Source organism: Solanum dulcamara, chromosome 8 (assembly GCF_947179165.1).
Source record: "Solanum dulcamara chromosome 8, daSolDulc1.2, whole genome shotgun sequence".
Classification (NCBI taxonomy): Eukaryota; Viridiplantae; Streptophyta; class Magnoliopsida; order Solanales; family Solanaceae; genus Solanum; species Solanum dulcamara.
This window is the reverse complement of record NC_077244.1, coordinates 4,766,174-4,780,509: the sequence shown is the minus strand read 5'-3', so window position 1 is coordinate 4,780,509 and position 14,336 is coordinate 4,766,174. Positions and strand designations below refer to the sequence as shown.

General features: G+C 36.7%; 3 protein-coding genes across 3 annotated transcripts; all 3 read left to right on the top strand.

Annotated features, from left to right (window-relative positions):
* The first annotated feature begins 967 nt into the window (after nucleotides 1-967).
* On the top strand, nucleotides 968-1,552 carry LOC129899000 (uncharacterized mitochondrial protein AtMg00810-like). Its single transcript, XM_055973736.1, has 2 exons — nucleotides 968-1,156; nucleotides 1,208-1,552. The coding sequence occupies exons 1-2, from the start codon at nucleotides 968-970 to the stop codon at nucleotides 1,550-1,552; spliced, it is 534 nt and encodes a 177-aa protein (XP_055829711.1).
* Nucleotides 1,553-3,842: 2,290 nt separating this feature from the next.
* Nucleotides 3,843-7,497, top strand: LOC129898558 (probable LRR receptor-like serine/threonine-protein kinase At3g47570). Its single transcript, XM_055973139.1, has 3 exons — nucleotides 3,843-4,783; nucleotides 4,875-6,857; nucleotides 6,972-7,497. The coding sequence occupies exons 1-3, from the start codon at nucleotides 3,853-3,855 to the stop codon at nucleotides 7,319-7,321; spliced, it is 3,264 nt and encodes a 1,087-aa protein (XP_055829114.1). The 5' UTR covers nucleotides 3,843-3,852; the 3' UTR covers nucleotides 7,322-7,497.
* A 2,437-nt stretch (nucleotides 7,498-9,934) lies between these two features.
* On the top strand, nucleotides 9,935-14,123 carry LOC129898559 (LRR receptor-like serine/threonine-protein kinase FLS2). Its single transcript, XM_055973140.1, has 2 exons — nucleotides 9,935-12,801; nucleotides 12,903-14,123. The coding sequence occupies exons 1-2, from the start codon at nucleotides 9,960-9,962 to the stop codon at nucleotides 13,250-13,252; spliced, it is 3,192 nt and encodes a 1,063-aa protein (XP_055829115.1). The 5' UTR covers nucleotides 9,935-9,959; the 3' UTR covers nucleotides 13,253-14,123.
* Nucleotides 14,124-14,336: the final 213 nt, after the last annotated feature.

Sequence of the window (14,336 nt, the reverse complement as noted above, 5' to 3'; positions counted from 1 at the left end):
GTTGTAAATGCACCACCAGCAGCTATGGACAATCCTGCAGAGGCTGTCGAGATCAGGAGATCAGTGAGAGGATCTAGGCCTCCCATATGGCACAAGCTTCTGGCAATTGCTTATACTCCATTACAGATAACATTGACTATAGTGGTTTGTCACCAAAATATCAGAGTTTTGTGTCAAAATTCGCAGGAGAAACTGAACCTACCAGCTATTCAGAGGCAGCTAAAGACAAGAGGGGGGTGTAGGCTATGAATACTGAAATACAAGCTCTGAAAGATAACAAGACATGGTACATTGTGACACTTCCAACAGGAAAGAAACCAATAAATTGTAGGTGGGTGTATAAGATCAAATATAAAGCTGATGGGGAAGTAGAGAGATTGAAATCCAGACTGGTAGCAAGAGGATATAGCCAAAAAGGGGGATTGGATTATCAAGAAACTTTTTCTCCTGTAGTGAAAATGAATACTGTCAGAGCAGTGATTTCATTAGCAGCAACCAAGAGATGGAAACTATTCCAAATGGATGTCTATAATGCATTTTTGCAAGGAGATTTATATGAAGAAGTGTACATGACAATTCCAAAAGGATTCTCTGATAAAGCTTGAAAGAGTGGACAGGTATGCAAGTTGTTGAAGTCCTCTATGGACTAAAGCAAGCATCAAGACAGTGGAATATCAAGCTTACTACAACATCGACTCCATCTGGATTTTGTCAAAATAATAGAGATTACTCTTTGTTTACAAAGAAGGAAGGGGGAAAGATAGCCATTGTATTGGTGTATGTAGATGACTTGTTACTTACAAGGAATGATCAGTCTATGATTCATCACACTAAAGAAGTGTTGCATACGGCTTTTAAAATCAAGGGTTTGGGAGAACTTAGATATTTTCTTGGTATTGAATTTGCCAGAAATAAAGATGGGATCTTGATGCATCAGAGAAAGTATGCACCGTAGTTAGTGGCAGATATGGGACTTTCAGGTACTAAACATGTTCCCACTCCTATATATCAAGCTCAAAATCTTACTACAACTGAATTTGACAAGTATATACCACCAGCTCATGAAGATTTGCTGCTGAAAGATCCTACTAGTTATCAGAAGTTCATTGGAAGGTTATTGTATTTGACTACAACAAGGCCTGACATTGCATTTTCTGTACAAAGCCTAAGTCAGTTTATGCATTCTCCAAATAAATCCCACATGTAGGCAGCCTTGAGATTAGTCAGATATGTGAAACATGCACCAGGACTGGGAATATTGATGTCTGCCACTGGGGATGATCTTTTAAGAGTATACTGTGATGCTGATTGGGGAGCCTGTGTTAATAGTAGAAGGTCAATTACTGGTTATCTTGTGCACTATGGGAATTCACCAATTTCTTGGAGGTCTAAGAAGCAGGCTACTGTCTCTAGAAGTTCAACAGAAGCTAAGTACAGGGCAATGGCTTCTTCAGTTGCAGAGGTGGTATGGATTACTGGATTGTTTAAACAACTTGGTGTGGACATAAAGATGCCTGTAACTCTATTTTCTGATAGAAAATCAGCCCTATAGATAGCTGCTAACCATGTGTTTCATGAAAGAACTAAACACATTGACATAGATTGTCATTTTACTAGAGAAAAGAATTCAAGAAGGGCTGATTGCCACTACATACTTGCCTTCAACAGAACAACCTGCTGATCTATTCACTAAAGGCCTTGGTAGATCATTGCACTTACATTTGTTGTCCAAGCTCGGCATGAAGAATGTCTTCATAGCTCCTAGCTTGAAGGGGAGTGTGAAGGAGTTGAGCACATGTGTTGATGTACCTTGAAGTGTGATTGATAATACAAGTCTAATTATTTAGTTAGTTAACTTTCAGTTAGTTAATTAGATGAGTCAGTAACGTGACCCTCAGTCTGTTAGCTTAAGTTTGTTAGAGAGTTAGTTGGAGTTTGAGTTGTATAAATACATGTGCTGTACAATGAGTTGAGAATCAATGAAGCATATTTTCTTCTCGTCCAAGTTATCTTCTTCCTTAGCTTCATTAGACATAATCTGAGTTATACACATTTAGTGATTGCACAACTATTACTCTAGGTCTGCCCTTGTTGATTAAAATTCTAAGTCATACTAATATATTAGCTAAAGAAGCGTAATCACAGCATGATAAGCCATACTACCTTTACTAATATATCATTTCCTCGAGTAAAATAGTTACAACAAAATTTGTATCTGGCCTGCAATCATCTTCCCTTGTGTGTGCGCCTTTGTTCCTCAATATGTGTCGTCCGTTATGCTGATTCTCTGTACTCTTTGATTCAGAATTTGTGAAATTTGTGGTACCAATGCACTGAACATTGCTGGAGAGCAAACAAATGAAGCCAATAATCATGGGCACCGTATCATGAATTTTCTACTTGCATCCATGGTTTTTGGCTTTGTCATCTCATGACTTTTTCACTTCAATTTATTGCCCTAGATTCTTCTGAAGATTGTCCTAGCAGAAATAACGTGGTCTGTATTATGAGACAGTTCCACCCCCCTCCCCCCTCCCCCAAGAAATTTCTAATATTGAGCTACAGTAAAGAATTTGACCTGCTTAGATAATTTGTGAAATAACTAAAGGGGCAATCTCTTACAGTAAAGAATTTGGCCGGCTTAGATAATTTTCAATATGAAAATAGACGATCTATTGAATTTCAAGTATTCAATTTCACTGTTAAGATATAGAGACTATTTGTTTTTTAAAAAAAGTATATATCTAAGAGAGGTTTGAGGATAATTCGGGAAAACTTCAACTACAACTAGTTTATTCTTCTTGAGTGGAAAACAGAAGAACGTTTCGTCCATTAGTATGGTATACACAAGTAAAATGTGTGCCCAAATACTAGTAGATAGAAACAAAGATGATCTAAAACAGCAAGGTCTAACTATTGCAAAATTGCTTCCTATCACTACAACAAAAAAGACATTTAGTGGCAATGGATCTTCTTTTTATATTCCGCAAAAACATTTAGTGGCAATTGAGTTAATGTCATTGCATCCAGAGTCGCTAAAGTCTTTAGCGGTATTTATCTAGATTGATGATTATAAATATCCATATTTATTATTGTCGCTAAAATATAATATAGTGACAATTATGTTATTGGTACTAAAGAACATGGAGAAAAGGAAATTTTATGTTGTATTTCAACATTAGCTAAAGCTCCAGAATTTAGTGCAAGTTTCAAAAACAAGAATAAAATCCATCATTAAAATTTTAGTTAGAGCATAACCAAAGATATGAGACAAGCTTTCTCTAGAATTACTGCAAGTTCCAAAAATACAACAAAAAACACATTTCTAAACTTTTAAAATTGTTTGTTGTGCGTGGAATCATGTAACATTTCTATATAGGGGAATTTTAATAGCTCAATCGGTTGACTCCCTGAATTTTCACCTTCTTGGTGAGGGTGCGATTCCCTACCTTGTAATTCACTCCGCAATTTCCCCTTTCCCTACCAAAAAGGAAAAGTAATATTTACATATATGACATTTTGAGAAGACACCCCAAATTGACAGTATTAGCTAAAATACACGCCATAGACTACACCTCAAAAAGTTGACTGACTTTCACTAATATAACTTGACATACTATTAGCTAAAAGACACTCAAATAATACACCTCCAGAAGTTGACTTTCACTAATACAACTTGACAGTATTAGCTAAAAGACAATCTAAAGACTAGACCTCCAGTAGTTGACTGACTTTAAATACTCAAAATTTACACTCTTAACCAAACAACAATGAATTGATCTCATTAAATAGATCTTCTCAGATCATTAATTCTTTGGATTATCCTTTCTTGTTTTAGATCAACAAAGTAAAATGAGAAACTTTTTTGCCATTGTTATGGACATAAGTTGCAATCTTCTCTTTGCTCTTGCAATTTTTATTCTTCTCTATACTTCACTTGCTAATGTTCCTAATATTAGCACTGATGAAGTTGCTCTTCTTGCACTGAAAGCACACATTTCTACTCATCCTAACAACATCTTAGCAACCAACTGGTCTTCTTCCATCCCGGTTTGCAGCTGGATTGGAATCACTTGCAGCTCTCGCCACCATCGTGTCACTGCTTTAGACATTTCTAGCATGCAACTTCATGGTACCATTCCTCCACACCTTGGAAACCTCTCATTTCTTGTTTCCCTCAACATCAGTAACAACACTTTTCATGGAGATTTGCCAAAGGAGATGGGTCATTTGCAGAGGTTGAAATTGATTGATGTTAGAAGAAATAACTTCACAGGAGCCATTCCATCATTTTTAAGTTTGTTATCTAACCTTCGATACGTGTACCTTACGATGAACCAATTTTCAGGGAAGATTCCATCTTCCCTTTCCAATCTAACAAAGTTGGAAGTGTTGAGCTTCCAGGGAAATTTACTTGAAGGAGAGATCCCTTGGGAACTCGGTGATCTTCGCTATCTGACTTTTTTAGACCTGCAACTAAACAAGCTTACTGGCTCAATACCACCATCAATATTTAACATTACAATGATGCAAAACATTGCCTTTACCAGCAACAATCTTACCGGAAAGCTTCCAATAACTATATGTGACAATCTTCCAAACTTGGAAGGGCTTTACCTCTCAGGAAATTACCTTGGTGGTGTTATTCCACCAAACTTAGAAAAATGCAGAAAGCTTCAAATCTTGTCATTGACTAACAATCAGTTTATTGGAACTGTACCAAGAGAGCTAGCTAACTTAACTGCTCTTACAGCATTACATATTGCAGCTCTGCATTTGGAAGGTAGTATGATATTTCCTTACAAGATATCTGAAATTTTCTTTCTTTTCTGTCTTCACCAAACTTGTACTCATATATTTCCTGAAATTTACAGGAGAGATACCATTCGAGCTAGGTAATCTTAAGAAAATACAGCATCTGAGATTAGCTGGGAACGAGCTTACTGGTTCTGTCCCTACAAGCATTTTCAACATATCAACACTGCAGTCCCTAACACTTACAATGAACAAGCTTACAGGTACTCTACCTTCAGATTTAGGCCGTGGAATGCCCATCCTAGAAGAATTTCTTTGTGCAGGAAATAATCTAAGTGGTTTTATCTCTGCTTCAATCTCAAATTCTTCAAGACTTAGAATGCTTGATCTCTCAGACAACAGTTTCACAGGTGTAATTCCTGAATCACTTGGTAACTTAGAATACCTTGAGCTTCTGAATTTGAACAACAATAATTTTATCAGTCATTCATCATTGAGCTTCCTTACATCATTAACAAACTGTAGGAAACTAAAAGCATTTTGGTTTTATGAGAATGCATTGGATGGGTTTTTGCCGTCATCTGTTGGTAATTTCTCAAACTCATTGCAAATTTTTGAAGGAAATGGTTGTAAGCTTAAGGGCATCATTCCTGAAGAAATCGGTAATCTTACTGGTCTGACAAGGATGAGTCTGTTCAACAATGAGTTGACTGGACATATTCCAAAAACTGTCCAAGGCATGTTGAACCTTCAAGAACTTTACCTACAAAGCAACGAGATTAAAGGAACCATACCAGATGTTGTGTGCAGTTTAAAGAATCTTGGTGCATTAGACTTGTCAGGAAATCATTTTTCCGGTTCAGTACCACCATGCTTAGGGAATGTTACTAGTTTGAGGAAACTTCATCTAGCTTTTAACAGGTTGAATTCTAGATTACCTGCAAGCTTGGGGGGCCTTCGTGATCTCATAGAGTTCAATATTTCATATAACTTATTGAGTGAGGAAATTCCCCTCGAGATTGGAAATTTAAAGGCTGCAACAATCATTGATCTGTCAAAAAATATATTTTCTGGTAAGGTTCCTAGCACTCTAGGGGGTCTAGATCAATTGATTACATTTTCTCTAGCACATAATAGAATAGACGGGCCTATTCCAGATTCATTTGGCAAAATGTTGGCATTGGAATTCTTAGATTTGTGTTATAACAATCTTAGTGGTGAAATTCCAAAGTCATTAGAAGCTCTTGTGTATCTCAAATACTTGAACTTCTCATTCAATAAACTTAGTGGAGAGATTCCCACTGGTGGTCCTTTTAAAAATGCCACAGGTCAATGTTTCTTGTCCAATGATGCACTCTGTGGTGATTCAAAGTTTAATGTGTCACCTTGTGTCACCCAATCTCACAAGAGGAAAAAGACAAATTTGATTTTGTACATCATTTTGGGAGTGGGTATGTTATTACTTGTATTAGCCCTCGCGTATGTATTTGTAAGATTGCGAAAGACAATGAATAATACACATCAAGTAGATGGGTATATGGTAAAAGGGCATGAAAGAATTTCCTATTATGATCTTGAAATGGCGACTGAAGGATTCAACGAAAGCAACTTGCTTGGTAATGGGAGTTTTAGCAAGGTCTACAAAGGGATACTTAAGGATGGTACTCTTTTGGCAGCAAAGGTATTCAATGTGCAATTGGAGGGTGCATTCAAAAGTTTTGACACAGAATGTGGGATACTCCGGAACCTTCGCCACAGAAATCTGACCAAAGTCATAACAAGCTGCTCCAACCTTGATTTCAAAGCCCTAGTGTTGGAATACATGCCCAATGGGACACTTGATAAATGGTTATACTCTCACAATCTGTTCTTGAATTTATTGCAGAGATTAGATATAATGATAGATGTTGCATCTGCAATAGACTATCTCCACAATGGCTATTCAACACTTGTGGTGCATTGTGACTTGAAGCCAAGCAATGTCTTGCTCGACCAAGAAATGGTTGGTCATGTCAGTGATTTTGGCATTGCAAAATTGTTAGGTGCAGGGGAGGCTTTCGTTCAAACAAGGACAATTGCAACCATTGGATATATTGCTCCAGGTATATTAGAACTCCCCCCCCCCCCCCCCTAGATGTAAATTGATATTCTAAAGTTTTTGGCTCATTCCACTTTTACTAAGAAGCTTTTATGATCATTTTCGACCATGATTGCAGAGTATGGACTAGATGGAATAGTATCCACGAGTTGTGATGTTTATAGTTTTGGCATCCTGATGATGGAGACGTTTACAAGAATGAGACCAAGTGATGAAATATTTACTGGAGACTTGAGCATACAACGTTGGGTTAGTGATTCCCTTCCGGGTGAAATCCATAAGGTGGTAGATTCTAATTTGGTACAGCCAAGGGATGAACAAATCAATGCAAAGGTGCAATGTTTATTATCTATCCTGGAATTAGCTTTGAACTGCACTTTAGTGACACCTGATGCAAGAATTAGCATGAACGATGCTCTTTCAACACTTAAAAAGATTAGGCTACAATTTGTTAGTAGTCGGCACTAGGTGGAATCGGACCAGCCTGATCTTGTATGTTATTTAATTACCAGTATACTCTTGTATGTTATATAATTTTGCACTAGTACTTAAGTGTGTTTTGTTATCTTCATTTCTTGATATATGGAAGTTGTAAATGAGATTTAAAATGGGGGATCAGAGATTTAAAGTAGCAGGTCTAATGTCAAAAGACTTTTTGTCAAGCTCAACACTAGATTTTCTTTTCGTTTTCACACAACTTTGAGAATCCTTCCCATTATCTGCAATGACTACTACCAACCCGTGGACATGAAAATAACATAGAACTTGAATACTTGAGACTGCCTAAGCTCTGAGTTCTGGTGACTGAAATACAAGGACGATTCTGAAGATTGGAAAAGAATCTGCTTTCCTTTCTCAATTGTTTTAATCAGACAAACAAAAAAATTGATTGGAATATTAGAGTCAAAAATGCATATGGATCACATAGAAAAAAAGCTTCCTGGAGAGTGTTATTCTGAAACTAAGGAAGAGTGTCCTCTGGCTTGATTTAATAGTTCCTGAGTTGCATAAAAAATAATAGTCTCTCTAATCATTAATTAGAAGAGACTTCCAAATAATATAATTAGAAAGGTACTTGAGGGGGCATTTGAGTATTACTTTTTGTTATGGCTGAATATGAATGTATTTCCCACTGCTATTTGAACGCTGCCGCTATTGTGTTGGCAACAGTATATATAAATTTATCACTAAAGGTTGTGGTGGTGAACCAAGTATCTCTCTATCCTTAACCAGACATTTCGCATTCGAACCCTGATAATAAAGTACTCTTTTTAAGGAGCGTTTTACCCCAAAAATGAAACTTCCCAGAGCGAATCTAAATGAATTGATCTCCAAACCTAGTGCCTGATACCAAGTATGAAACACTCACACACAAAAAAAAAGGAAGACAATTTCCAACTTAACTGACCAAATTATACTGAACTACGGATTGTTTTTCATTTCTTCCCGAATATTGAACCAGCATTGAATACTATCTTACTAAAGACATGGATAAACATTATTCGATTGCTACCTACCGCATTTGGTATGGGGTTCAGAAGCTTAGGAGATACACGCAGCTCCTTCGCTTTGAAGAGATGATGGAGATTCAGAACAACTAAGTCCTTACGGGCTGATTTTATGAGAAGTAAATATTGCAATAAAATCCATTGAAAAATATGCTATTTTGTGGAAGTGTTAGCTTATGGTGGGATAACGGGCTGAGAATTGAGGCTCCAGCTAACATAGTCCATATTGATGAAGCTTTTGATATGAGGAAAATCAAACAAGTCAGAATTACATCAACTTACCTGACATTGTTGTGTGGACTCCTTGAACTACGGGTTGTTTTACACTACAACAAATAAAGGATTTTGCGGAAAAAATATAATTGCCGCCATATTATATTTAGCGGCAATAATAAATATGATTATTTATAACCAACACTCTTTATAAATATTGCTAAAGGCTTTAGCGACTCTGGATACAATGACATTAACTCAATTGACGCTAAATATTTTAGTAGCAATAAATATTATTGCTAAAAGAAAAATTTATTACCAATAAATATCTCTTTGTAGTGTTATTACCTTTTCTGCTTGGCATATTCTTAGACATACTAGAAATCAGGTGCCCGTTCTTCAAGGTCTTAGGCTTTAATTTCTTCCTTTTAATGTTGAGAGTGGTTAAAAGGACACTTTCTTTATTGTTAACTTTGGACAACAGTTTGCCTCTAGATTTTCTTGTTGTAGAATCCCGCAAAATAAAATATCCAAAAAAATAAATTTAAAATTATCTTCTTCACTTCCGTTAGATCAAGAGGGTATATCTAGACTATTTATGTAACAATAGGGGCATATGTGAGCCACTTTTTAATGAGGGATATATCATCTCTAAATCGCAAAGTTAAGGAATATATGAGGCTCTTTTCCTTTTTGATAAAGCAAGCAAAAGTTTAGATTAGACTTCCGTTCATACTAATTTTTCTCAGAGGTATATTTTTAAAATCTAATCATCTGAAGAGGTTTCACATTTACCTCCATATGAATACCCTCACATTTCTCTTTCTTATGATTTTACGTTATGTTTGTTAAGCCTTTTTAATTATTTTTTTGGTAGAAAGTATATATACTTTTTTGCACCCACATGTTCTTGAAATAATGCTTGCTTGAAGGGAAAAATAGTCACTCAACTTTTAATGCTAGGTCTTTCAGCTTTTCAATTTGGGACAAGAGTGAGTTGTTCGGATGGTAAGCACTCCCGGCGATTATGAGTTGTAGTCACTAAGGGTGCAAAAAGGTGGGAGCTTCCCATTTATAATATAGTATGATGATATGATATCTATTGACGACAACTTGTTGCCCCACACATCTATTGCTTAAGAATGCAAAAATGTGCTGCCACAGTGCTATAAGATTGAAAATGTGAATGCAGCTTCCTATTTCTATCATTTTAGTTACTTTATCTTTAAAACATTGGGACCCAACAACACTTTTGAATTTAACAACTATCACCTGTCGATTATTTCCAAAAAGACCTCCACTAGTTGACTCACTTTCACTAATACATCATTAAATAGATCTTCTTTGATCATTGGCTTGCCTTATCAAAAAACAAAGAAACTTGCATGACATATATAGTTATGGCCACAATTTGCAATCTCCCCTTTGCTTTTACAATTTTCATTCTGCTTCATCACCATACTTCACATGCTATTGTACCTAATATTAGCATTGATGAAGCTGCTCTTCTTGCACTGAAATCACACATTTCTTCTCACCCTAACATCTTAGAAAGCAACTGGACTTCTTCTAGCCCAGTTTGCAGCTGGATTGGAGTCACTTGCAGCTCCCGCCACCATCGAGTAACTGCTTTAGACATTTCTAGCATGACTCTTCATGGCACCATTCCTCCACACCTTGGAAACCTCTCATTTCTTTCTTCCCTCGACATTAGTAACAACACTTTCCATGGGGGTTTTCCGGAAGAGTTGGCTCATTTACAAAGGTTGAAATTGATTAATGTCAAAAGCAATAACCTCACCGGAACCATTCCATCATTTTTAAGTTTGTTACCAAACCTACGCATTGTGTACCTCTCGAGTAATCAATTTTCGGGGGAAATTCCATCTTCCCTTTCCAATCTGACAAAACTGGAAAAGTTGGAAATACAGAGCAATTTTCTCAAAGGAGAGATCCCTCGGGAACTCGGTGATCTTCATTACTTGAATGTCCTAAACCTGCAAATTAATCAGCTTACTGGCTCTATACCACCATCAATCTTTAACATTACTACAATGCAAGTAATTGCTCTTAGCGACAACAATCTTACTGGTAAGCTTCCAAAAACGATATGTGATCACCTTCCAGACTTGGAAGGACTTTACCTCAGAAGAAACTCCCTAGATGGAGTTATTCCACCAAACCTGGAGAAATGCAGAAAGCTTCAAGTCTTGGAATTGACTGATAATGAGTGTACTGGAACTGTACCAAGAGAGCTAGGTAATCTTAAGACACTTCAGGTATTGGGATTAGCGCGGAATGAGCTTACTGGCTCTGTCCCTGAAAGCATTTTCAACATGTCAGCACTGCAGGTGATAGAGTTTGGACAAAACAAGCTTTCAGGTACTCTTCCTTCAGATTTAGGTCGGGGAATACCCAACCTAAAAATATTTCTTTGTGGAGGAAATAACCTCAGTGGTTTTATCTCTGATTCTATCTCCAATTCATCGAAACTCAGAATACTTGAACTCTCCGCAAACAGTTTCACAGGTCCAATTCCTAAATCACTTGGTAACTTAGAATACCTTGAGTTTCTGAGTTTGGACAGGAATAATTTTGTCAGTGATTCAACATTGAGCTTCCTTGCATCATTGACGAACTGTAGGAATCTAAGAGTACTCTGGTTTGGTAGTAATCCGTTGGATGGTGTTTTGCCTGCATCTGTTGGTAATTTATCCAAATCTCTAATTTATTTTGAAGGAGATGATTGTAAATTGAAGGGCGTCATTCCTCAAGAAATTGGTAATCTTACTGAAGTGACAAGGATTAGCCTTTCTAACAATGAATTGACGGGATATATTCCACAAACTGTACATGTCCTGCTGAGCCTTCAAGAACTTTACCTACTAAGCAACAAGATAGAAGGAACCATACCAGATGTTATCTGCAATTTAAAGAATCTTGGTGCATTAGACTTGTCAGAAAATCATTTTTCTGGTTCAGTGCCTTCATGCTTAGGGAATGTTACTAGTTTGAGGAAACTTCATCTAGCTAACAACAAGCTGGATGCTAGATTACCTTCAAGCTTGGGGAACCTTCAAGATCTCATAGAATTCAATGTTTCATCCAATTTATTGAGTGGGGAAATTCCACTGGAGAGCGGAAACATAAAGGCTGCAACACTCATTGATCTGTCAAAAAATAATTTTTCTGGTAAGATTCCTAGTACTCTAGGGGGTCTAGATAGATTGATTAATCTTTCTCTAGCACATAATATATTAGAGGGACCTATTCCAGAATCATTTGGAAAAATGTTGTCCTTGGAATACTTGGATTTGTCCTATAATAATCTTAGTGGTGAAATTCCAAAGTCATTAGAAGCTCTTGTGTATCTCAAATACCTAAATATCTCTTTCAATGAACTCAGTGGAGAAATTCCCACTGGTGGTCCCTTTGCAAATGCCACCAGTCAATCTTTCTTGTCCAATGATGCACTTTGTGGTGACTCCCGATTTAGCGTAAAACCATGCCTAACCAAATCTACAAAGAAGTCAAGAAGAAAAGGAATGCTTACAGGTTTATATATTCTATTAGGGATTGGATCACTCTTCACGTTGGCTGTTGGATTTGTGGTGTTAAGATTGAGAAACACAAAGAAGAGTACAAGTCAAAAAGACGTGTCTCTAGTAAAAGGGCATGAAAGAATTTCATATTATGAACTAGAACAGGCAACAGAAGGATTCAACGAAATCAACTTGCTTGGTAATGGGAGTTTCAGCATGGTTTATAAAGGGATACTTAAAGATGGTATCATTTTTGCAGCAAAGGTATTCAATGTGCAATTGGAGGGTGCATTCAAAAGTTTTGACAAAGAATGTGAGATACTCCGGAACCTTCGACACAGAAATCTGACTAAAGTCATCACTAGCTGCTCAAATCTTGATTTCAAGGCCATAGTGTTGGAATACATGCCTAATGGGACACTACACAAATGGTTATACTCGCACAACTTGTTCTTGAGCTTTTTGCAGAGACTGGATATAATGATAGATGTTGCATCTGCAATGGACTATCTCCACAATGGCTATTCAACACCTGTGGTGCATTGTGACTTGAAGCCAAGCAATGTCTTGCTAGATCAAGAAATGGTTGCTCATGTAAGTGATTTTGGCATTGCAAAATTGTTAGGTGCAGAGGAGGCTTTTGTTCAAACAAAGACAATTGCAACCATTGGATATATTGCTCCAGGTATATTAAAACTTTTTATAGTTCTCATATCGTTTATACTCGAAACAATTCCTTCCCCTAGGTATAAATTGATTTATGATCAGATTCAACCATGATTGTAGAGTATGGACAAGACGGCATAGTATCCACGAGTTGTGATGTTTATAGTTTTGGCATCCTGATGATGGAGACATTCACACGAACAAGACCAAGTGATGAAATATTTACTGGAGACATGAGCATACAACGTTGGGTCAGTGATTCATTCCCAAGTGGAATTCATAAAGTGGTGGATTCTAATTTGATACAGCCAGGGGATGAACAAATCTATGCAAAGATGCAATGTTTGTTATCAATCATGGAATTAGCTTTGAGCTGCACTTTAGTGACACCCGATACAAGAATTAGCATGGAATATTCTCTTTCAAAGCTGAAAAAGATTAGGCTCCAGTTTGTCAATAGTCAGCACTAGGTGAAATTAGGCAGGCTACTTAACCTATGTCAGTTAGGTTAAGATTTCAATTCTGCACAAGTCCTTAAAGTTTGTTTAATCATGGTTGTTGGGGGAAACTCATTTCTTTATATATGTATTTCTGATGATATATGGAAGTCGAAAATGCAGTCTACTCAAGTTGGACCTTGTTAGATGCATTATTTTGGATCTTGTTTGTCACAAGCTGCATTCCAGTTTGTTTCCCACAAGAAATTGTGTCCCATTAGTATTAGAAATAACATCGGAATATGCACTGCTATTTGAGCCACCAGAATTTGGCAGTAGGAACAAATTTCCATATTTTGAAGTTGTAGCTCAACCAATACACTTCCATATTTTAAAGAACTAGAGCTTGTATTAGTACACGAGTATCATCAAGAACATCGTGCTCTGCACTTGCAATTTCACCTCTGTTTCCAGCAGTTAATTGCTTCTCAAAATCAACATTCAATATTTGAGCCACCAGAATTTGGCAAATAAATCAGGCAGCAAACAAAATCCATACCCATGCCGTTGACGTTTCTTCCTTGGTATTAAATAATAAAGTCCATGGAAATAGCCTATACTGATAATCAGAAACATTGAACTTTATATATGTCAATATATGTTCCAATTGTCCAAGAAGGAACTGACAAACTGTTTTGGAATCAAATTTCACGACTCAGATCATGCATATGAAAATTTCATAACCAATCAACTTGATGAAGCCCTTCTTCAACACTGAATTGTCAGACCTCCTCTGTTATAAACTGGAAAGTCTGCTCAATCGCCATGAAAAAATTCAATCTGTTTCAATTTGTTTAGTTTAACTCTTCATAATTTTCTTCTTTTTTTAAGGCATCATTTGGTCCACTGATTTAGGCATGACGAAGCATATTGAAAGCGTTTTAGCTGGTTATGGTTGTTCAAGCAGTGAAGATTGAATCTAAAGTTGTTGAAATCTGCCTCATGAGCTGTTAATTAATGATGTTGAGTTAGCATGACTGCATGATGACTTGGCTGCTGATGTGTTTTTTGTTTCTAGAAGATATTTTATGTTTTTGTTTTCAATTGTGAGTTTCCT

What these genes read in the sequence shown, in the direction of transcription:
- LOC129899000 (XM_055973736.1), top strand. Translation starts at nt 968, where the DNA reads ATGGGACTTTCAGGTACTAAACATGTTCCCACTCCTATATATCAAGCT. An exon ending in GGCCTGACATTGCATTTTCT is followed by an intron (nt 1,157 to 1,207) that starts GTACAAAGCCTA and finishes TCCCACATGTAG; the next exon opens with GCAGCCTTGAGATTAGTCAG.
- LOC129898558 (XM_055973139.1), top strand. Translation starts at nt 3,853, where the DNA reads ATGAGAAACTTTTTTGCCATTGTTATGGACATAAGTTGCAATCTTCTC. An exon ending in TGCAGCTCTGCATTTGGAAG is followed by an intron (nt 4,784 to 4,874) that starts GTAGTATGATAT and finishes TGAAATTTACAG; the next exon opens with GAGAGATACCATTCGAGCTA. An exon ending in CATTGGATATATTGCTCCAG is followed by an intron (nt 6,858 to 6,971) that starts GTATATTAGAAC and finishes CCATGATTGCAG; the next exon opens with AGTATGGACTAGATGGAATA.
- LOC129898559 (XM_055973140.1), top strand. Translation starts at nt 9,960, where the DNA reads ATGACATATATAGTTATGGCCACAATTTGCAATCTCCCCTTTGCTTTT. An exon ending in CATTGGATATATTGCTCCAG is followed by an intron (nt 12,802 to 12,902) that starts GTATATTAAAAC and finishes CCATGATTGTAG; the next exon opens with AGTATGGACAAGACGGCATA.